The sequence below is a fragment of the Vulpes vulpes genome, chromosome 3, assembly GCF_048418805.1.
Source record: "Vulpes vulpes isolate BD-2025 chromosome 3, VulVul3, whole genome shotgun sequence".
Taxonomy (NCBI): Eukaryota; Metazoa; Chordata; class Mammalia; order Carnivora; family Canidae; genus Vulpes; species Vulpes vulpes.
This window is the reverse complement of record NC_132782.1, coordinates 18,310,657-18,334,044: the sequence shown is the minus strand read 5'-3', so window position 1 is coordinate 18,334,044 and position 23,388 is coordinate 18,310,657. Positions and strand designations below refer to the sequence as shown.

At 41.3% G+C, this 23,388-nt stretch overlaps 1 protein-coding gene across 2 annotated transcripts in view; it reads right to left on the bottom strand.

Annotated features, from left to right (window-relative positions):
- The window catches only part of MAP3K20 (mitogen-activated protein kinase kinase kinase 20), a 173,253-nt gene that overhangs the window by 5,806 nt on the left and 144,059 nt on the right, over positions 1-23,388 (bottom strand). For both annotated transcript variants that reach the window (XM_072751963.1, XM_025994018.2), the window contains exons 15-19: positions 23,287-23,349; positions 22,205-22,297; positions 6,336-6,452; positions 3,778-3,852; positions 765-915 (exon numbers count right to left, since the gene is read on the bottom strand). In XM_072751963.1, coding sequence (XP_072608064.1) covers positions 765-915; positions 3,778-3,852; positions 6,336-6,452; positions 22,205-22,297; positions 23,287-23,349 — 499 coding nt within the window. The remainder of the gene's footprint in view (positions 1-764; positions 916-3,777; positions 3,853-6,335; positions 6,453-22,204; positions 22,298-23,286; positions 23,350-23,388) is intronic.

Below are 23,388 nucleotides of genomic sequence, written 5' to 3'. Positions count from 1 at the left end.
ACTTCTGGTTCCTTTGGCAGGTGTAATTCTCTGGGTAAAATTGCATGGGGGTTTATGCATCCAACTCTCACGTGCCTGTTAGCTCGTTGTAGTCCTGCAGAGCCTATCTCTGGGCTGTACGGACTTTCTGGACCTGCAGAGGTGAAGGTCAGGACCTCTTCCCTGAGTCTACCAAATAATGACCAATTTAACAGCAAGTCAGCTGGCTTTCCCCTATGTAATTTCTAATTTGTTTCAGTGTAGCATCTGTAATTACTGTCACCACTGTCCATCATACGCATTTCATGTTTTCTCTTTCTCTATCCTTCCTCATCTTTATTTCTCCCCTCTCCTCTTCCCCTCTCTTCCTCGGGAATCTCACTTCCCCCATCATTCTAATACTTTGATGTATCCATGGTGTTCAGGACTCAAGAAATAGCCCCAGTCATACCACTGGCTTCATAGGAATGTTTGCTGGACCAATTTTGGAAACTATATATGTGTATAAATGGACGAATATGTTCTTACTTACCCATATAACATAATCATTAATTTTCATCTTCTATCATAGTTATCCAAATACTGAAATTTATTGTACTATATTCCTACTTATAAGTCCATAAATACTGCCGTCCATACAGTCTGTTTGTAAAACCAGTTTTCTAAAGATAAAAGAAGGAAGTCTTATAATATCAGAAATCTATGTCTATTTACAGACTGGCACTTATCCCTGGTATGAGAATTTAATATTTAAGTTTTTGGAGTCTGGCATATATCTAACTTACTTGAGTCAGACCTGCTTCTAGAGTTGCCCTCTGAGTTGGGAAGTAATGTCTGAATGGCAAGTTGGACAGCTTTCACTTCATCCTGAGGTTTCATTGTACTCCACTGAATAGAGTGGATGTGCTTCGTACTTTTTGGAGCTCTAACATCACTCTGTTAAAAAAAAGAAAGAAAGAAAGAAACTCACGACCAACAGCTCATGTTTATAAGATAGGAAGAAAATAAAATCAAATTATCACGCCACTTCAGTTTAACTCCTTAGAACACTATTATCATAATGCACTAGGTGAAATGTTTGTACAGTTTGCCTAAATACGGTAATTTGATTAAAAGGAAAGTTTTAACTAGTTTATTCCTTAGTGGATTATAGTAGTTCAAAATGTGGTTGTCTTCTCTCAGAATGTATTCTATTTGGCAAATCTCTACTTACCTTTCTGTTTACTGAGCAATGAAAAACAGTTGTTTCTTCTGCTTAAAGCACTTGAAAACAGACTGAATATATAAATACCTCACCACTATTTTGCCCACGACTGCCTCGGATCATCTTGGGAATTGGGGGACTGTGGGCAGCTTGGTGGACTAATTATCCCTATGGAGGGTGCACAGTAACAGATGCAAACGTGAGACAGGATAAGGAGTTAAGAATAAGGACTAGAAAAAGGAGAGGACACCTTCTCGTCCTGAAGCCCTTCATCACCACGTGTTACAAATCAGGTTCAAAAGCCTCTCAGGCTTCAATATAGTTATGAAAATATGTTTTAAAAATTCTGAAGTGACCATTCCAGACACAAGTGGCACATCATCACAGACCATGAGAAGAAGGAGGAGGAGGAAGAAGAAAGCAAGGAGAAGAAAAGAATTTGGTGTGGTATGTCTCCACAACTGAGGCAGGCAGAGATGAAATCTGGCTGTTAGAACTGTCCAGTTACTAAAAAGAAGGCTTATCCTGCAAAGTGGAGACTGGTCAACAGATTCCAGAATAGTCTAGATACCAAATTCCTTAGGACCAGTCAACTGTTCTTAGTTAGGTTTTATGTCCTACAGGCAACACTTTGACAGTTAATGCTGTTTTTCAGACACCTTCTCCCTGATAACCTGTGCTCCCTGGCTGGTGAGGATAAGTAACTGCTCTAATACTCATTGGCTTCCAGCATCAGGTCATCCTGGATAAGTGGGGTGGCCAGGGTCTGGATTTCTAATGCCAAATCAAAGCTAATCTGGCAGCTCAGAAGATCGTCACAATGTCACAGTGCATAGAGTCCAATTTGAGGCTGAGTTCCTTCATCTTTTTTTTTTTTAAGATTTTTATTTTATTTATTTATTTATTCATGAGAGACACAGAAGGAGAGAGAGAGGCAGAGACACAGGCAGAGGGAGAAGCAGGCTCCATGCAGGAAGCCTGATGTGGGACTCGATCCCAGGACTCCAGGATCATGCCCCAGGCCGAAGGCAGGTGCTAAACTGCTGAGCCACCCAGGGATCCCCGAATTCCTTCATCTTACTGCTGGGAAGGGAACGAGTAGGACAGCTGATGAAGAGTGGAAACTGGATTTATAGTCAGAGAATCTGGGTGTAACTACACTGATTGTCACTGACTACCCCAAACCTCAGGGCTTCCTTCCTTCTTCCTTCCAGCTGCCAAATGAAGCTGATGCTATCTGTCTTTCAGTATTTATACAAAGTTAATGAGATAAAACAGGTGTAGGTTTTTATTACAGTGCCTAGATCATGGTGGATTCTTACTAAATGCTTCCTGAATGAATAATTGAATGAATGAATGAAATGCATGTCCTTTTGATGGCAGATGCACACTGATATCTCCATGTGTAACAAGACTGTGCTGTATGTCTTCCCCTCCACCCTGTTTCTGCAGGATTTCTCTACCTTGTAGAGCATATGTCCCACCAGCCATGAAGATATTGCTGATGTAAAAAACATATTTATGTTTTTTTTAAAGATTTTATTTACTTATTCATGACAGACACGGGGGTGGGGGTGGGGAGAGAGAGGCAGAGACACAGGCAGAGGGAGAAGCAGGCTCCGTGCAGGGAGCCCGACGTGAGACTCCATCCCAGGTCTCCAGGATCACCCCCTGGGCTGAAGGTGGCACTAACCCACTGAGCCACCCGGGCTGCTCTAATTACGTTATTTTAAGCAGTCTACTGCTTCGTGTTGGCTTCATGTTGTGTTTTTAGTAAATCCAGATGCATTGCTGTGACCCTGTGAAGCTCTGTGATCTGGCCTGTCCATGGCCCAATAAATATCCTTGTCATTGTCCTCTGTGCCTCAGGAGCTTGGGTTGCCTTTCCTCTGCTGTTTCTTGCTGCCTCCTCCTCAGAGGAGTCTTTCCCTAACCACCCAGTCTCATGTCCCAAGTCTCACTATTTTCACTTACCACTCTTTACTTATTTATTTCCTATTTATTATCAGTCTTCTCTCACTGGACTATAAACCTCAAAAGAGACGACCGATTTAGTCTATCCTAACTATACAACAGTAACTGTCAGTAGGTATTTGCTAAATATATGAATTTTAATTTTAATAGCATATTTTCTTAAAGTATCAGCTTTTCTACTTTTCTATATATAAAATATATAGAATCTGCTTGGGATAGCAGACCTCTCTGCCTACCAGGTGATAATAGAAGTTGTGCTCTATCCTTGTGAAGAATCACTGATGTATCCTCACCCCTACACTAAGCACCAAGAAGGCAAAGCTCTGTTTCGGTCTTGTTTGGTCTCCCCCAGTACCTAACATGTGGTATGGCATGTGGAAGATGTTCAGTATTAACTGATGAATGGATGAATGACTACTTCAGTCTTTATCCAGGTGAGAATATCCTGTTCTCTTTCCTTACCAACATTTTGTTAGAGTAATTATGTTAATCTTCCCATATTCATGTTGGTTAAATAGTTTCTCTTCTAATTTTAAGCCCTATGAGGGAGCAAATAAATTCCCACTGAGAAACTGATGGTAAAGCCACCAGCGCCCACCCCTCCCCAACACCAAGCTTACCTCATAGGTGACAGTGCATTCTACGGTCTGATTTTCCATTATTCCTACAGTCCACTTCTCCATTACGAATGGGGGCTGAAAAACAAAAAGTGAGGATGGTGTAGTGCCTGCCCTGCTATAGCATGTATCCTTGAGGCCAGCTGTGCCATATGCAATTGGCATATAGGGCATTATGTCAGATATCATGAGAATCAGGTTGTTGGTTCACATGTGATTACTCACAGCATGCTAATGTTTTGGATGCTGGTTTTCACAAGGCATCTTTTTCTATTATTATAAACAGCTACTCTTAGTCCCACAATTTTCTCTTCTCTGATACACCACTCAATCCTATCATTAGGTCATTATTCATGCTAATGTTTTAAAGCATCAGTAGAAAGCTTTCTCATGTATAAGAGAAAGCCTTAACAAAATATAGACCCAGACATGCCTTCCTTGGGTGCAAGTGGCTGGGTTAGTGGCTTCTACAACTAACCTGTATGTGGGGCCATCAGGCTGTGTGTGCAGATGAAACTGTAGTGACATTTCCCCACTGTATTAAAACAAAGGATTAATGAAGAAGCCTATGCCTTTCAAGGGGAGAAGATGTCACTCCAAAACATGTCACTTTGGCATGCGGATTGTATTTTCAGCTGATGGTCATCAAAACCCAACAGACTCAAGAAAAACTTTTACCTCTTCTGTAACTGCCTTAAAGAATTTAGATAGGGCACCTGGTCCCGAAAGAGAGCTATTATCAGAGATAACTTTTTATCTGAAAGACCTATCTGCATGGCAAGGCAAGCTTCTAATTACCAAACATCTGCTCTTCTTATCTTCCTGTGAATTGCCTTCCTCCCCTTTGAAGCCCCAGGCCCCTGGCTCATTCCTCACCTCAGGATGGCATAGAAGCCTCAACTGCCCTACTTGCCCTTGAGTCTCATATCTTTGGGGCTCCTGTCTGTATGAAATTAAATTCTTCTATTAATCTATCTTACGTCAATTTAATTATTAGACAGCAAAAGAACTTAGAAGGAAACTTTTTCACTCTGACACCTTGGATCCTATTTTAGTTTTGATGAAAATGGTCTTTATTATAAGTGAATCTCCACTCTCTTAACCACCCTCCACCCCTTCATTCTAGTTTTAAGGTTGCAAATGACTGACTGGCCTTGAGACGGGTACAAAGCAAGTGTGATAGAGATTTAGCTGGGCTTTTTTTTTTTCCTTTTTTTTTTTTTTAAATTACGATTGTTATGATTCTGTCGATGTTAAAAAGTCTGCAGATTTTAAATGGTCTGCCCCAATCCTATTTTTCCTATGAGCCCAGTTAATGTTGGGGTGTGATTTTGCGGAAGATGTGGTTCTTAGGGAGTGCATATGTGGCATTATACCAGAAACACCTGTATTTGGCTTTACAACTCTACCCCCTCATTTTTGCTGTGAGCAGCTTCCCTTTGTTAGCAGGTAAAGACTAGGATCTTGCTTCTAAATGACAGAGGTTGGGGGGAAGGAGCAAGTATCCGTCCAGTCTTCAAGACATCAAAACATAGTCCCAACAAATGAAAGGAAAGTTAAAACCAGAGCATAACCTTTACAGATAGATAATACCATTGAAATAACTCTCGGTTACTCAGAAGATTCCAACAATGAATATCAAATCAATTGACTTGATGAATACACTTGTAAATTAAAAGGACTTGGATGCTTAGCAATCTTGTGCCTGGGAAGGAACACATTTGCAAGTCTAATGCTGTGGCTTTGAAGACTCTTCACTTCCCCACTTGTGTTTATACCCAGGTTCTTCTTTGCTGCCACCCCATTTTCTTTACTTGAACCAAACACACAGTTCCCAGTGTACTCAAGAATGGCTTATGTGAAGTTGCGAGTGACTGTCCAGTGGATATCATGGCTAGTTACCTGAGTTGTTGACCTACTACTGAAGTCACCTACGTATATTTTTTTCAGTACTATTGGGACAGAACTGAAGTTTTTTTTTTTTTTTTTTTTTTTTTTCCTTTTTGAGGAGAAGCTAAGCATTTCTGAGTCTGTCTTTTGCATTTTAATAGGCATGCTTCTCCCACTGACCCTAAAGTAGTGAGGTGTTCTCTGGCCAGAGGTGTGAACTCAAGGAAGCCAGGAAGATGTCAATATGTGCCTCAGTATATAACCCCGCCTCAGTCCATCAAGAAAGTGAAGACAACCAAGAAAGCTTTCCTCCTTACAAGTTTTTCAAAGTTTAAAATGACCCCAAATTTGAGGTAAATATTTTCGTTATTACCATTTTCTTTCCTTTAGTAAGTGATGGAGTAAGTGTAAAGAAATAAAGAAGAAAATTAAAAAAAATAAAAAAGGACACTTTTTGTAGTACTTTTTAGTTCACACAGCATACGTGGAATTTTAACAAAAAACTATTATGATCTCAATCTGCTAAATAAAATGTGCCTTTCAACAGCCAGCTTGAGGCCGAGCTGATGTGAACATCGACAAGCACAAAAGCACACTGCTGGGGGATTTTAATGTCTTTGTTTGATATCTGTGAATTCAAAAAAGCTTTTAAGCCGTAAATAGAACCCTACCTTTGTCATCTTTAAAATCTCTGCATCGGGTAGGTTAGTGTTGAATGTCACATCTTTGATGTAGGTTATTGCAATTTCATCCCCATCCATCTCCATATACATTTTCCACTTACAATCCTGGAATTAAAAGCAAAATTATAAAATTTCAAAAAGTAAAACAGTTTGTTTTAGTCTCAATGTTTTATAACACATGAAGTTTTCTGAATGAACTATTATTGAAGCATTTTTTCCCGTTTTCAAAAAAAGGACATGAAATTAGATCTCTTTATATATCTAAATAACCCCCAGTTAGTGCAGTCTTGAGACATAACTCATCAGTATAAATGTTCTATCATAGGAGTTGCAAACTCAAAATCCTAACGGAGCCAGGTGGATAATAAAAATGAGTAAAGCCAGGCAGTTTCATTATAGAGCGCTAAATTGTAATCTTTCAAAGTAGACCCATTTAATTTACATATTAAACATTGTCGGAATATTTTTTCATTCACACAAAGAAATGTGGACTTGCCACTTTGAAATATAAGGCCCTCTTGATCTAACTTTCACTTGTTCAGTATTGATAATAATACGGGCTCAAGAAATAGCTCCCTTTCCTCTTAACAGGAAGGAAAACTGCAAATGTGAGATATGGTGACTGATAACTGGCCCATGTGTTGGGGAACTCCCCACATTGGGAGAGTTAGGATTCTGGGGATCTAAAGGGCATCCGCCTTAAAGGGACACTGCCGCTCAGCCTCTGTTGATTGTCCCCATGTGGGAATATGAACTCAGTCTTGCTAGGTCCTTGATATTTCATGAAAAGCTGGATATCTGGATTTTTATGGGAAACCTCTAGATTTTTTCAGTGATGTTAATTAAATTTTCAGTAAAACTACCATGTAGTGAAAAAGTATGCTATATCATTAGTCACCAGGGGAATGTAAATTAAAATGTCACCACAATGAGATACTACTATATGCCCACCAAATGGCTAAGATTGATAACATCAAATGTTGGCCAGGATTTGGAGCTACTGGATTGCTGGTGGAAGTGTAAATGGTACAATCACTTTGGGGAAAGTTTTGGCAATTTATTGTAAACCTATATCTGTATTGTATACACATAACATCTATTTAATGGCCCCAAAATTCAACTCATAGGTTTTACTCAAGAGGGATGAAAAATGACTTGTATAGTGTTGTTCTGAGCAGCTTTATCATAATAGCCAACCCCTCCCCCCAAAACAAAACAAAACAAAACCCTAGAAACGGGCTGAGTGTTCATCTTTAGGAGGATGGAGGAACGGTGATACATTTGTAGAATGGAATGTTTCTCAGCAATGCAAAGGAACAAGTCACTGATGCATGCAACAACATGGATAAATCTCAGAAACATCATAGTGAGTGAAAGAAGTCTTATACAAAAAAAGAACATATTAAGGATTCCATTTATATGACATTCTAGAACAGAGAAGACCAATCTGTGGTTTGGAAAACCAACCTATGGAAAACATTGAGAAAAGTGGTTGCCTCTGCAGATGGGGATTGAGTGGAAAGGGGCATGGTGAGACTTTCTGGCAGTGCTAATACTCTTCATCAGGGTTTGGGTTACATAGGCATATGCACTTGTCAAAACTCAGCGAATGTATACTTAAGATGTGTGTATTTCTTACTGAACTGTAACATATTGAGGTATTTAGGAGGAAGTGTACTGATGTCTGCAGATTACTTTGAAATGCATCAAAAAGCAAGGACTGATATATGGCTAGAGTGATAGGTGGACGGGTAGGTGATAAGGCAAGTAAAATAAAATGTTAATGGCTGAATCTAGGATGTGGGTATAGGAAATATTGTAAATATTGTAAATATTTTTTAACTTGGCTGTATGAATAATTTAATATTAAAAATATTGAGGGACAAACATGGTGTGTGCAATTAAAAGGAGAAAGAAGCTATGTCTTTGGACCAAATTGGACTCTTGGACCATAAATTCACCTCCTCTTATTTGAAGAATGAAAGATTCTGAGAGGTTAACGATAATGTGCCGAGCACCTTACATGCTGAAACTAGAAAAGACTCTTAGTGGAGTAGACCTGGAATGTCTCCTGAGCAAGCTCAGACAAAATTCTTATGGAAAAGCACTAACAAAGAAGCTGTTGAAAATCTGTTGGCTTCAACAGAAAGCAGGGGAGCTCAGTGTTTTAGGAAAGCTTCTAGACAAACTGCAGAACCAAGCAGGGCCCAGGCCTGAGGGGAGTGACCCTCTGCCCAGCCACAGTCACAAGATGGAGAGCCAATTAGTGAAGGGAAAGGTCTATTCAATAATGTGAAAACTGGGCTCTTGGCTAACAGAAGTCAAATGAGTCGCTGAGAATGGACAAATCTCTCAGTATTTTTTTGTTTGGGAGCCACTGCTGCCTGGCAACGTGGGCCCGGAGATAACTGGACAGGATAATGACTGGAGTCATGATCGCTCTTCTCTTGAAATGGCAAGAGCCTCCTCAAGCAGTGGCTAGAATGAAAAGCCTTAGAGAAGAGGAATTTATTTCTATCTTTTGCCTCTCTGGTTTTTGGAATTAAGTTAGTCAAATCACAGGTGAAAGACCTCAGGTTGTGTGTAAATGCCTGGTTCCCTCTGCTCCACTGTTACCTCACAGCCCCAGAACTTTCCTTGACCTCACGCCTGAGATCAGACCCTCCTGTGCACACGCTCAGAGCAGATCTCCGTGGAGAAGGGGCTGGCTGGTGGGAACTCACATTTGTGGAGTGCTTAATCTGCTCCAGGCATGCTGCTGGGTTACTTACATTGTGCTGTTTTGTTTGATGTCCACAGTAAACCCTGCAAGTTAGGTTTATTTTCCCCGTTAGGTGAGAAACATGAGGGTCGGATAAATAAGGAACTTTCCTAGGCTTTCCTGGCCAGTAAGTGGTGGAGGTGGGATTATAATAGTGCAAGGCTGTCTAGCTCCAAAGTTGAAGGGGCCACCCTTAGGGAAGGGCTGATGTCCTCTCTGGATGGTTTTCAGAGCTCCACAATGAGGCCAGCTATCCACACAGGCAAGTGGAGAGAAGGACCAGAGAAGATTTTGCTAATACAACCAAAAAAGCTAATGGCAACAGGTCTTTCCCTGTAGGAACTGCTTTCCCTGTTCCCCAGAGTCCAACTTGGCAAAACAAGGATCCCTGTAATAGGCTTACAGAGCTTTTCCTTGTCAAATTTCTTATCTGAAAGAAAGGCTTTTACCTAAACCATAAAAGATAGTACAGAAGCAATAAAATGATACTCAAAGGCATTATACGACAAGGGGGGCCTTATCCATTTCATTAAATTAGGAAGCTGTGTGGGAAAGGAAAAGAATATGCAGCGTTCACCTAAATTATTAACTTAATCTGTCAGTGCCTTGCCATCGTTGCTAGGTGTTTTTCAGGGCATCTATGATTTCCTGGTTGCCTAGTTAAGAAAAGTAACCCACAAATAAAGTCATGGAGTTCTTTAAATTCCGCTCAATTTCTTATTACCCTCAGGTATTCCTGGCATTTTTGCTACACATTGAGTCATTAAGTTGTCAATGAGCATTGCTCAAAACTACCAGGAATTAAACAAGGTATTGAGTTCCACAGGACCCAACTGAGACGGATGCCATGTAATGAGTTCTTGACCAATCGATCATTGAAAACCTTTTCGTAACAGTAAGATGGATTAAATCATCAAGAACATCACTAAAAGCAACAAGTCCACGTATTTAGGGGCCTAATATAGAATCTTACATGCAAAATTGCTACCCTTTCCATTTCTTGGTAGCAGTTGGGACTGGGTCGTGGGAATATGGGCTCGATTTAAAAAAAATTCACTTTTGCCAGGGTGGCGTATTGATTTTGGCTTGATGTGAGTGACAGAAATGTGGGTATTGATTTCTGAATCGGAAACATTCAAGAGTCACTTTGGACGTCTTGTGAACAGCTCTCAGTCCCGAAAGGCAGAAGTCAAAAGCAGACAACTCTGTATCTGAGAGCCCGTGGGGGCCCTCCATGGACTCCCTTTCCAAACTATTTCACCCCTGGCAGTCTGAAATGGCTCCATTACTTTCTCATTTGGTTTAAAGTGTTGATGACTATTAAGATAGAAATAATACGGAAAAGAGATATACAGAAAAGAGGTATGCATTAAGCCATTACTGGAGGAGTCAGGGGGATAGCATGGAGTGAGGTGAAAGAGGACAGTTGGAAGTCCAACTCCCTGAGTTTGAATCCCAGTTTTGTCCCTTCTCTTCTTCCCAACCTTAGCCAATGTACAACCTGTTTAAATCTCAATGTTTTTAACTCACAAGTGGGTTGTTGTGTGAGGATGAAATAATATAAATAAAGTACTCAGCACAGTGCCAGAGCCAAATGAGCAATTATAATTACTGTTACTAATATTAGTTACCAACACAGCTCCAATGAGTATCAGACTAGCGGGCCCACCGTCTAGCAGCAATCTAAGGTTGGAAATGGGCCAGAAGTTGAGTGAGCTTTCGTAGGCAGGATGGTCCAGCGTGTTTAGAAAAGGGGTCTGGCCAGAGCAGAAAGGCTGGATCAGAGCATCTTTCTTGGGCAGGAGTTTAGGGATCCAGAGGGTACTGAGTAAGTCTGGTGCCAGGGAATTATCAGTGTTGCAAAAAGGAAGAAGGTGTGGCCAGTGGCAACATAACGACTGGTCTTAAGAGATAAATAGAAGGAAGAAACTTGTATGTTCTTACAGAGATGGATTATATCACACCAGTTCTGCTCTTTCTCGTTTCAGCAGATCCTAATGGAGCCCCACCAGTGGGAACCACTGGATGTCTGGAGGACAGTGGCTATGAGATGTGATTGACAGCCCGAGTGCCCTGTCTTGCCAAGGAAACCGAAGCATAGAGAGATGAGGTAACTTGAGCAGGATGACACAGACAGCAAGACGTGGAGTTCAGAATTGATCCTAGGTGGTCTCTTGCTACTGTAATGAGCAGGTTTCCAAACCCTCAGTCTTCTCTGAATCCTGAACTTTTCCTTGGTACGGGTTCACAAGAGTAAGAATTACAGGACAGAGGAGTCCCATCTTCTAGTGTCAACAGACAACAGTCCAGACTGTCGTGGTGAATTCCTTTGTAAGTCTCCATGGCAGGGACTGAAATACGGAATCTCTGATGAGTCCAACATAGCCTATTTTCCCTCCCTTATTGACAAAGGTCCTTGTTAAAAGTGCAGATGGTGCCATTCCACCGTCTGTATGCTTCTTTTCTTGGTTTATCTGGCCAGTATTTGGAGTCGCACACATTTCCCTCCAGTCCTGGCTCAGGCTGAGTGGCTAGGCATGACTTCTGCTTCCACTTCCATCTGGTTGCACAAGCCAATCATGGGGACAGGTCTGAGTACTGTGGATTTTTTTTTTCATAGCTAGATACCCACCCAAGAGGACATTCTCAGTATTCAAATTTGTATCTTGATGAACATTTCAAGGGAATGCTACTACTAAGCAGTAGGAAAAAGACACTAGCACAGGAGTGGTGCTGGGCCCTGGGATGTTCTTTGCTTTCAATAGCAACAAATGATTATCCACACCTTTCCACTCACTGGATCATCTGCCTCTCAATGCAGATCTACAAGACATGAATGGAATTTTGTTGGGAAGAGGGGAGTTTTTGCATTTGCAACTGATGAAAAGAATGACAGTTCTGTTGGGTGCCCAGGATATGTACTATTTATCTGGGCAGCTGCTGAAATACCTGGATAATTTTAGAAGCAAGTGTGTGGTTAATGGAGGAGGAGAAAGCATTCCATTTGCACCGCTTCTGCATTGCCAATTATGTTAAAAAATTTTCTGAATTAAGATTACTGGCCAAGTAAAACAGAAACTCTTAACACTGTGAAGATAAAATCCTAAACAACACTCAGTTAATGCTAGATTAAGTATCTCTTTGTGAGAAATCACTATTACATTCTTTGCAAGCTGTTTAAAATTCTTTGGAGTTCCAAGCTAGTACAAGTGATGCCAAACATAGACACCCCTTCTCCCTCCCACTAAAAAAAAAAAAAAAAGGGGAGGGAGTACAAAGAAACGATCCATATAGAGGTAAATTTCACAAATAGTAAAAGGGATTGAAGATAGCATGAAATTAAATATTGTTTCAAGTTCTGGGCAGTTCAGAGACAACAATCAATCGATTGCTCACACTCTGTCTTGCTCTCACTCTCTCTTTTCCTACCAGTTTTATTGCAAATATAAAGAATCTAGGGCCAAGATTATTCAGGACGTTTCAGAGGGAAACATATCCCACATTAGGCTGTTAGGCTCCCACAGCTTACTTCTACCTGAAGATTACAGGCAAAAAAATTTTTTGATGTGTTTTTTATTGAGGTGTATACTTTGCAAGCAATAAGATGCACAGATTTTTAAGTGCACGTTCAATGAATTTTGACAAATGTATGTACCAGTGTAACCACTCAAACAAACTAAATATCCCCACTACCCTAGAAAGTTTCCTCATGTCCCTTCCCAGCGGATCCTCCCCGCACAAGTGGAAGTGGCCACTCTTCCTGTTTCTATCACCATAGGTTATTTTTCCTGCTCTAGAACCTGACAAAACTGGGACTTTACAGTATGCATTTGCATTTGTTTGGCTTCTTCACTTGGCATGATGTTTTTGAGAATTGTCCGTGTTACTTAATCCTTCCATCCTGACCCTGTTGTCGATAGCCCTCTCTCTATTTTACAGACGAGTAGACGGAGACTCAGAAAAATGCAGAGATTTGCAGCGAGTTTAGTACATTTAGGTCCTGGGCATGGCTGGTCTAATGGTAAAGACATCTGAGTTTCAAAATCCTATCTCCATCTCCTCCCACCCCCTCCCATGGGTGGAGAGAAAAAGCGAAATCACCAGGGATTGCTCAAGATTCTAGCAAAGAGGCCCCTCCACCTCAGAAAGGCCTGTACAGAGGAAACATTTTCAAGTATGAAACAGAGGTCGGAATAAACTTTTTAAGATTCAAGAGGGGGGAAAAAGGGAAAACTGTCTCCTAGCAGGCGACTGTTGGAAAATATAAGAAGTAACATAAGATGAAATAAAAATGCGGTAGAAATGTTGCTCATGCTGGTATTAAAAGTAGTAAGATGTTGATGATTTAGGCTTCCGAAGGCTCCTTTACAGGCGTTGCTATTATGTAGCTCAGCTGCTGAAACCTGCTGTTTTAAAGGCAGGAGAGTGGAACATCCCGTGATAGCACCTGGGTTATTTATCATTATGGATAACCCCGCTACTCTCTATTTTATTATGCTGGCTTTAAAAAGAAGATAATGCAAGTACGGTTAATTTGCTTCTCTTCTTTATCTATACGGTGTCATGACCCATCACGGCTTTGTCCCACGAGATTTGTTTTTCAACCAAAAAGAAACCCACAAGAAGCTCTCCCTAAAAATTCCATTAATAACCTCTTTCAGCGCGTATAGGTTGCAGGGTCTGGAACTAAGAATGTTTTAATCTCTTCAGCAAAACAATGTCTCATAATGATGTACAGGACTATTGCTGTACTGATGAAGAATCATACATAATTCAGCACCTTTCACTTGGCACCACTGTGATGTCCTCATTAGCTGTGGCTCACAGTGTCTGTCAGATGGTGTCCATGCGAACGCAGGCATTATATTGTCTTTGAGATGTGCAGCTGCTTCCATGACACTGCCAGTATATAAAAACATGACGCCGGTTTGTTTTATTTAGTGCTCAACCTTCCAGTTTGTAAAAACAAGGCTGACACAGAGCCTGACATGAGGCAGTGAAAATAATTAGCTCTCATTTTCTCAGCCTTCTATTTCCTTCTCCCCGCTGTGTTCTCTTTCCACTAAACCACCACATGTCAGTCGGAATGGGAGGCAATTAGCGGGCTCATTTCAGTCCCCACAACTGTGCTGAAAAGAAAGTATTTATGATGGCACAATGAACAGCTGAAAGATTAAATAACATTTGCCTTTTGAAAAGAAAATGACTTCTAGCTAAATGGGCAATTTTTGATTATTCTCAAACAAGCTTAGAGTAGTTGGTTTTTAAAATACAAGAAAGGAAAATGAGTCATTTTTAGGTGAAAGAATCAAATAAAACTTGACACAGTAATGCAAATAACTGATGTTTTATTGCAAAATATGTAAATGCGTTATACCCTTAACAATGGCTTGTGTCTAAGGCCAGGGCAGATTGGTGCCAACTAGACACCAGTAGAGATAAGGTTGTTATATTGCCTTTTGGGGGGTTGCTGTTGGAGTTACGTAGGAAAAAGGGACTTTAGGGATGATGTTAAAATAAAATGAGAGAAATCGAGTGAGACATACTTTCATATGATGCATTACACACTTGACTACCTGAAATGGTTCAGATGTTAGCTGACATGTTTGGAAAGGGCTTTTTAGTTTTAGGGTTTAGGTTTTTTTTTTTTTTTTAAACGCCATTTAAAATTGGAAGGTACTAGGTATTCATCTTGGTGGGGTGGGGCGAGTAAGTCTTGCTATTGATTTTTGAATAATTAAGAATCTATTCTCAAGACCGGTTTTCTTAACCAATATAGACGGTGTTCTAGCTTACCTAATTAGTGCTTCAGCTTTTTTAAATGCTGGTAAAAGGGCTGCAAATTGACTTTTACCCAGGACACTCAAAATATAAAGACAGTTCTTCTGACTATTAAATTTTCTTTCCTTCCCATGATTTCAGAGGTGATGCAAAAAATTATGACTTTTGGGGGAAAAAACCCCCAAACACTGGCCTAGTTAGTAGGCATTGTTTACAAGATGAGCTGTTCTCAGTCCAAATCCTGATGTCCAGGATTGATATGGTTGTCCGACATCTTTGCTTTTCCGATGCGGTGCTTTTAATTTCATTTCAAATGATCAGTCCCAACTATAGTTGGTTATTTTCAAGACCTAATTTTTGGGTCAGAAAACACAACTCATTGTGACTTATCAAGGTCTTCTCTCTGCAGTGATCCTCAATGGCTTTGGAAAATCTGCTTCTAAAAGCAAAGATGTCCTCTATTATGATCAATTGCGCCTGTCATCATGGAGCCAACAACTATGACTGTTGGAACATTTTAAAAAGACAATCACAAATTTAAATTTTGTTTCTCTGTCTCCATAAGTATATTCTCAACTCTTTACAAACTCAAATCCTAATCTTTGATTCATACAATATGGTCAGTGTATTTGTATGAGCCAATCAACAGCAACCCAAGGAAATCTGAGCCAACTATGGATTCACTAGGCAACTGGAGCTCTCTGAGCTAATGACACATATTTTATAACTGGAAACCAACAATAATGTGTTTGTCTTGTGGTCAGACCTATGCTTTATCATGTATACTTCCTTGCTGTTCACTATTTTAAAAGAAATTCAGGGTCTTGATTAAGAAGACCATGAGTGATCCAGTGGTGTGTTGGAGCTGCCCTCATGAGCTGGTTGCTCACACCTCTCCTCAGCTTTAAGATCAGTGACATCCGATTGGTAACTTGAAATTGCCTGTGGTGAAAATATCTGTGCTATGGAGGTCTGCAGACACTACGAGTTCAGGGCTGTTTTCTCCCATCATTAGACATTTTCTGGTGTGCCATTCCTACATGTGGCCATCAATCTATCAGGAAGTATGTGCTGAGCAGTTCTGCTCTTGCTCTGTAGGCCACTGCTTGACCTGTTTGAGAAAGTATAGCCCCATTGTGATTAGAAATGTGCAGCAAGTCATGCAGTCATATTCTGAGCTGCATTTGTTCCTTCACTGTCAGTAAGAAGTTGTATTTCTTATAAAACCTTGCCACTGCAAGCTCATATACTCAGGCACACCAACATGTATGTGTACATAGGTTTTTCCTCTGAAAAATAGTTGATCATGGGAAATAAACTTCCTTACACTGCATTTTTAATAAATGCAAGGTATATCAAAGTAAAGCTCCGTGTGTATTCCAAAATTTACAAAAAGTGTTGGCTTTTTACTTCCTTACAAAATCCTTTTCTTTATGCCCTGTTATTTTATTCATGTTTATCTATCCATTTATAAAAATTACACAAGAGTGGGAAAAAAGGCCCTATTTGACAGTTTTTGATATTTACAGTACTCTGAGAAAGGGCCTGGAGATTCAATTAAGTTTATTAAATGCAACATTTTATAAGTGATCCACTAATAAAGACCTAAAAGCACAATAGTAGGTGGGAAGTATTTGTAAAAAAAAAAAAAAAAAAAAGTGCTTCTAACCTCTAGATGAAACAACCTGAGAATGAACTACTTACTGACTGCATCGCTTCTGGTGAGGTGTAGGAGAAGGGGGCCAAGTGCTGCCTGTGACCTGTGTGGAAGGGGCCAAGGGGACAGGGTGGACGGAAAACTCCTTCTGCTCTGATAGGGGCTGTCATTCTGCTTCCACACCTTCAAAGTGCTCCTCTTAGTTTGTCTTCCCCATTCACTTGCTTCTTCAGAATTCCACTCAAAAGAAAATCAGAAGTGACCATCCTCTGGTAGGAAGTACCGCAGTCCAAAGCCTGTCTCTGTCTTGGGGTCTGTGTAGCCAGGGTGTGTTGGTTCCCAGGCTTCTCCCCTGACTGTCGTGGGTATCAACTCAGACCCACAGGTTTTCTGTGCCTCATTGGAGGGAGGAGGGAATAAGGACTTGGGGGTGGGGGAGAGTCTGTGACCGTCCCATACGCACATGGAAGGCACAGTGCCTCAGATAGTTTCTTCATAATACCGCTTTTGAATTTTTATGACACAGTCTCAGAAAGTTTCTTGGTGAGGAAACTGCCAGGTGACTGGAGAGTTTATTCCTTGGCAATTGGAGAATCAGTATTCTCGACTGGCAAGTTTATACAAGATATAACAATAAAGTCTATGGAACTGAGTATGTCTGTGAAAAAGGGTGGTTGCCACCCTAGGGTGGCGGTGTATGGAGCTATCTGAGATTCTGGAAGCCTTTCTCCTTTTGTGCCAGGTTGAAGGCCTTAAATTACAAAACACAAGGCATTCCCCACACAAAATAAAAAGCGGTAATTTAGTATTAGGTGACCCCCCACACACACACCAAATTATCTTTTTTTTTTTTTTAACCAATATGCCTATTTTGAGGGGATGATGATACTTTCCAGAAAGGAGAGTAAGACACAATGGTTGAGTCATTGGATTGGATCTGCCCCTAACTAGGTGGGGCCTCTGGGTAAGGAATTTTACCTCTCTCTTCCTCAGTTCCTCTTGGACATGAGAGAGGGACAACGCTCCCTGTGATGGTGATTGTAACAGTTACATGAGAAAAAGGTGAAGTATTTATCACAGTGTCTGGCAGAGGTATGAAGTAATAATAATTATCATAAGCATCTCGGGCCTGAGCACGGGAGAATTTTGAGCTGAGGAAGACCCAATTTCGAACAGTTCCATTGTCACAACTTCAGGGTTGCCTCTTCGTGTAGCATTATTTAAATTAGTAACTTACTTTTTAGAAGTACGTCAACTACGTGAGTAAAACCCATTCTCATTTATTGTTAATTTAAGTGGTCAGTGAAACCTCTGGCCCAATCGTATTTGCCCTGCCAGTTTGTCTCCCAAAGGAAAAAAAAAATTCTTCCATCTGTGCAAGAATTCTTAAGGTGTGTATGGGGCTTCAGCTGGCTGAGGTCCTGCCCCTCCGGAGGATGTGGCAGTAGAGACGGACCACAGCAGGGCCACACGTGGCACCTGGCCACTCAAGCCAGCATGTAGGTCCTCAGACGTGAATGGCTTTCCTCAGTTGAGCAAAGCAACCTCCCTTTTGTGTCAGAATGCATCTGGTTGTAAAATGAGGCTAAAACATAGAATGGTATCTGAATTCTTAGAATAAAAGGCTGACGTGACAGGTCTTACAACAAAAGGCCTTTTCCTCTACGTGTATTGGTTTATTTGTGTATAAGATCATATTTTCTTTCTTTCCTCTTAGTAGGCCAGTTACTGAACCAACATACCAATTTTAAGTGGTCGTGGAGCTGGTGGGCCTTCTCAGATGCAATGGGGAAACGTAGCTGCTATTTTCATGATACAGTCCCTGTCGTCTGTTATTCCCAGTGGCTGTAATTAGAACCTGTCTTTCATTTTCTTTGTAAAAGAAGAGGCAGAATGGTCAAGCAGATCTCCCTGCTATGCAAACCCAGGTTTGGAGAGAACTTGCAAAGCGCCGATGTTCTCTTTATAACGTGTTCTAGTCACGGAGAGGCTTCACCTTTTCTGTGAAGATGGGTTTATGAGAACTCAGTTAGTTGGGATTTTGAGGATGTCTTTTTTTCTTGGGTTTTACCTTTAAAGGTCAAGGTAACAAGATTTTCATGAGGGGCATTGGGATTGCAATTCAGAGCACGTTTTTTTGGAAAATGTTTCGTAATGCCGGGGTACAGGTTGGCATAATGGGGTAGTTTAGAACTGGACGGCAATTTATTCTAGGATTATTTTATGAAAATTTATGGACGGCTTAAATATCTTGGGTCAGCTATGAGATCTAGCACATGTTTAAGAAGAAGGTAATGATAAAGATGTAATTTCCAGTCCGAGCTCTGTCCTCCCCTTGCCCAAGGCTGCTCACACACTTCCTCTTGCTCTGTTTCCTGATGAGTGATGACAATACTCTACCTTATGCATCTCACAGAAATGCCAGGGCGATAAATGAGATGACATTTATGAAATAACCTGAACTCTTTAGAAAGAAGTATTCTCTAAGCATAAGCTTTAAATACTATATTCAGGAAGTTATCTGCAAATGACCATGAACCTCTTCAAGCATCGTTTCAAAACTCAACCCTTCCAAAAAAGGTTTTCCCGGTTAACCTTATCCATTCCAGTCTCTTCTTCATACTGTTAGCACCATGGCATTATATCTACTTTGTACACTGCACTCTTGATCTGTTATATAGTAACATCATCTATCCAGCTGCCCACACTAGAAACCTCTGTCTTGGCTCCTCTGCCTCACCCACCCCATTTCCAGCTGGTGACCCAATCTGATCAGCTCTATCTCCGAGTCCTTGGAAATGTGGCACTTCCATGGCACTGCTATAGCCTCCCCTCCTTGTCCCCTTTACCCTACTTGTCTGCAGTGCCTGCTCCCAATCTTTCTCACTTTAGCCTGGTCCTTTCCAGTTCATCCTCCCCTGTGCATCTGAGAGATATTTATTTATTTATTTAAAGATTTTTAATTTATTTATTTATGAGAGACACACACAGAGAGAGAGAGAGGCAGAGACACAGGCAGAGGGAGAAGCAGGCTCTATGCAGGGAGCCCGACATGGGACTCGATCCCGGGTCTCCAGGATCACATCCTGGGCTGAAGGCGGCGCTAAACCACTGAGCCACCCGGGCTGCCTAGAGACCTTTTAAAAACAAATCTGACCCTATCTACTCCCTGCTTAAAACTCTTCAAACTCTTTAGCACCTAAGATAGCTCTTTTACTGATTGCCAGCCACTGCTCTGGCCTTAACTCTCACCACACTAGTCCACTCGCTTCATGCTAAGTTCCAGAGGCTGTGCTGTTTGAGGTGAGTTGTGAGATCCCATAAGAAGGGTTCCCTGTGTGTTCATTTGTGGCTCCATGCTTCTGAGGCTTTGCACATGCTGTTCCTTTTGTCTTCCATGTCTTCTCCCTTCTGAATAATTTCTAATGGTTTTAAAATTTTAGCTGAAGCATCACTTCTACCAAAAAGACCTTATGATCCTCTCTGACCCCTTTCTGCATCTGCTTTCAATGCACATCCACTGTGCTTCCATGGAATAATGTGCTGCTGAATGCATGGTTGAAATTTGAAATTATTCCCCTGTAGGCATGATCAAGGATCAGCAGACTGTCAAAAATTGCAATGACTGTAGGTCTTGTGAAAACTTACGGCTCAAGAAATTTACACAATTGTGGCCCCAAACAGACCACTGTATTCGGTCTCAAATATCACTTATACTACCCAGATTTTTACAAAAAGATGTATTTTTTAGTTTTCCACGTTAACAAGTCATTTCTTTGTTAATGGAAAATTATTTTCTTGGTTGAGACTGCTTTTAATAAGTCCTTCTCAAGAAAATCCTTCCCTCTTCTTTTACTACCTACAAGTCATAAAATGGTTTAAACAAAGAGTACTAAGTGCCATGGAGTTGAGGATATCAAAGAAGCAAATTAAAATATATAACGTGTTTACCATCAGATGGACTTGGGAGTGCCCACAGCTACAGAATCTCAGGGTTAGAAGGGCGCCGGGTTGTTGGAGGGAGAGGATCTTACTCTCCTGCCTCGCTTTCTGTAGCTGCTTCTAACAACAGGAATGAGTAGACAGTGACCCGCTCTCAGAAAGAAAGGAAAGTGTTCGTATACAAGAAACGTGGAGTCAGAGTTTTCAGTCAACCAGCTTCTTTGGCAAAACAAGGCAGGTAAAGATACCACTCAGCAAAAGCACCAGTGTACCTGCAGGTGCACGCAGGATGCTCTGTCGGTGTCTAGAAAGCCTATCTTTTGAAGCCCTGGGTGAAACTCAACCCCTCATAACAATTTCCAGTCACTCCCAAACCCTGGTTCCATGAATGGCCTGGGGTAAGTGTGGTGTGATCTATGTCAGGCCAGTGGGCCCGCTGAGCCTACACTAGCCCTACAAGAGCAACCGGCTGGGGGTTGTAAGGGGTTGTACTCACAAGATCTCTTGTCTGCCTCAGGGAAGGGTACAAGTGGTACAGAAGGTTAGAGCTTGGTTCTGGGGTCAGAGAGGCCTGCGTTCAAATCCTTATTCCACTACTTGCTGGCCTGGTAATCCTTGGGTAAGGCATTTACCCTACAGAGCCTCAGCTCCCTCATTTGTTACATAGGGGGAAATAGCATCTACACCTCAAAACTGTATGCCTGGAATGCAATAAGCGGTCACTTAACAGAAGTTATTGGGCGCCTGGGTGGCTCAGTCAGTTAGGCATCTGCCTTCACCTCAGGTCATGACCCCAGGGTCCTGGGATCAAGCTCCATGTGCGGCTCCCTGCTCAGCGGGGAATCGGCTTCTCCCTCTACCCAACCCCCTGTTCATGCTCTCTCTTTCTCTCTCTCTGAAATAAATAATTTTTTTTGAAATAAATAATCTTTTAAAAAATTAATAGAAGTTATCATTATGACTGCCTATTTACGGTGGTCCAAAGTAGCATAAGCTTATTGTGATTCTAGTTCATATGCCACCTAGGTCAAATAATTTTGCCATACTCTAAAATTAACATAAAGTGAAAGCCTGATGGAATGAGTGTCAGTCAAATGCCCTGCTGTCCTGTTTATTTTATTTTTAAAGATTTTATTTATCTATTCATGAGAGACACACAGAGAGAGAGGCAGACACACAGGCAGAGGGAGAAGCAGGCTCCATGCAGGGAGCCTGACGTGGGACTTGATCCCAGGTCCCCAGGATCAGGTACTGAGCTGAAGGCAGCGCTAACCCCTGAGCCACCCGGGCTGGCCACCTGCTGTCCTGTTTAGAGCTGATAATCAGGCTTTCTATATTGCCTACATGTCTACTCTGTCATTTTACTCTCAGCATTGTGAAACAGGAGCAGGAAGATGGGATGCTCGAAGCCCAGCAGCATGAACAGCATGCTGGTGCTCCCCCACCCCCCGAGCTTTGCTGGGAGTTCCCTTGATGGTTTGGGCGGCCTCACACAGGACTCTTCAGGAGTAAGATTCAAAGACTGGATTACATAGGGAGCCGGAAACCTTTCAACTAAATTCTATTTTATAAAGCCCATAAATTTACTCAGAATTGAGTTTTTGCTTGCTGGCCAGGGGCAGGAGGGAAGTGCATGAAATCCTAGAGTTCTGAGAGAGGGAAAAGAAAGGGTAAATGAGCTTGAAATTTCTCCAAAGGATTTAAAATGCGACTTACGTGTGGGCCGGTTCCTGGTTTCAAGTGAAAACCAAAAACAAGTTCAAGGTTCACTATTTTTTCCTCATTTTCTTTAGGTTCATCTACTGAGTCCTAGAACAGAAAAACCAAGCTCCATTTATCCTCAATGGTACGTTGTGTTTTTACTTTTACTTCTCCTATAAGAGACATGATTTCTCAGCACTAGTGTTTCCATTCTTACCTACTGATTCACTTTTGGTTATTTTGGATTAAGCTCCAAATCACAACTACTCAAAGCAAGAGAAATGATATCGTAGGCCTTTGAGAACATCTCTGCGTGCTTGACCTCACGTGCTACTAACTGAATGTCACCATCTGACGTGTTCCACGGTGCATCTTGCATGGTGCAGTTTTACCCTAGAAATGCATTGAGCACCTGGAGATGCACTGAAACTGCACTCTGAGAGTTTCCTAACACATATTTATGAGCTATTCCCGGAGAGCAGCTCTGTGCTTGCTAGAGCAGACGAGGAGGAAGGGCCAAGCAGAGGAACAAAACGAAACTTCAGGAGCTTAAGATGGAAAACTAAAGTTAGTGAACAAGAAGAGTTCTGTGCATTAATTGCAAATATCTACTCATAACAATATGCCATATACCTTTAGACTATATTCAAAATAATATGTCAAATATACTAACATATTATTCACACAGTATGCCTACCCCCCCACCCCCATGCTAGTGATAGATAATCCAAAACCCTAGCGTGGGAATCCCTTTAATGACTTATGTGCGGGACAAAGGTCTCCAGAGACAGGTGGGAGGCCACCGTACTAAGCTACAATGTTCGTACCTACACCCCCTAGCCACTAAGGTAACATGTGTTGTTCTTATCATATATATATTGTTAATATTTCAACTTGCAGGAATGAAGCATGTTCAATTTATGTACATCCGAAGCTTCACTCAAAGGGCCTTTTGTGAGACAGATAATGATTAAATGTCACTTCAAACAACAGTTCCCGACATTGGCAAATTTAGGTGTGGATGTGGCAGGTGCGTACATCAATAAAATAGCACATTCTCGGTAAGACAAAAAAAAAAAAAAAACCACCTTACTTACCTTAATTAGTGGTGGGAAGTGAAACAAGTTTAGGTAATCATGGGTTAATTTCTCAATGGCTGACTGTAAAGAAAAAAAAAAGCCAACACATGATTTTATTAA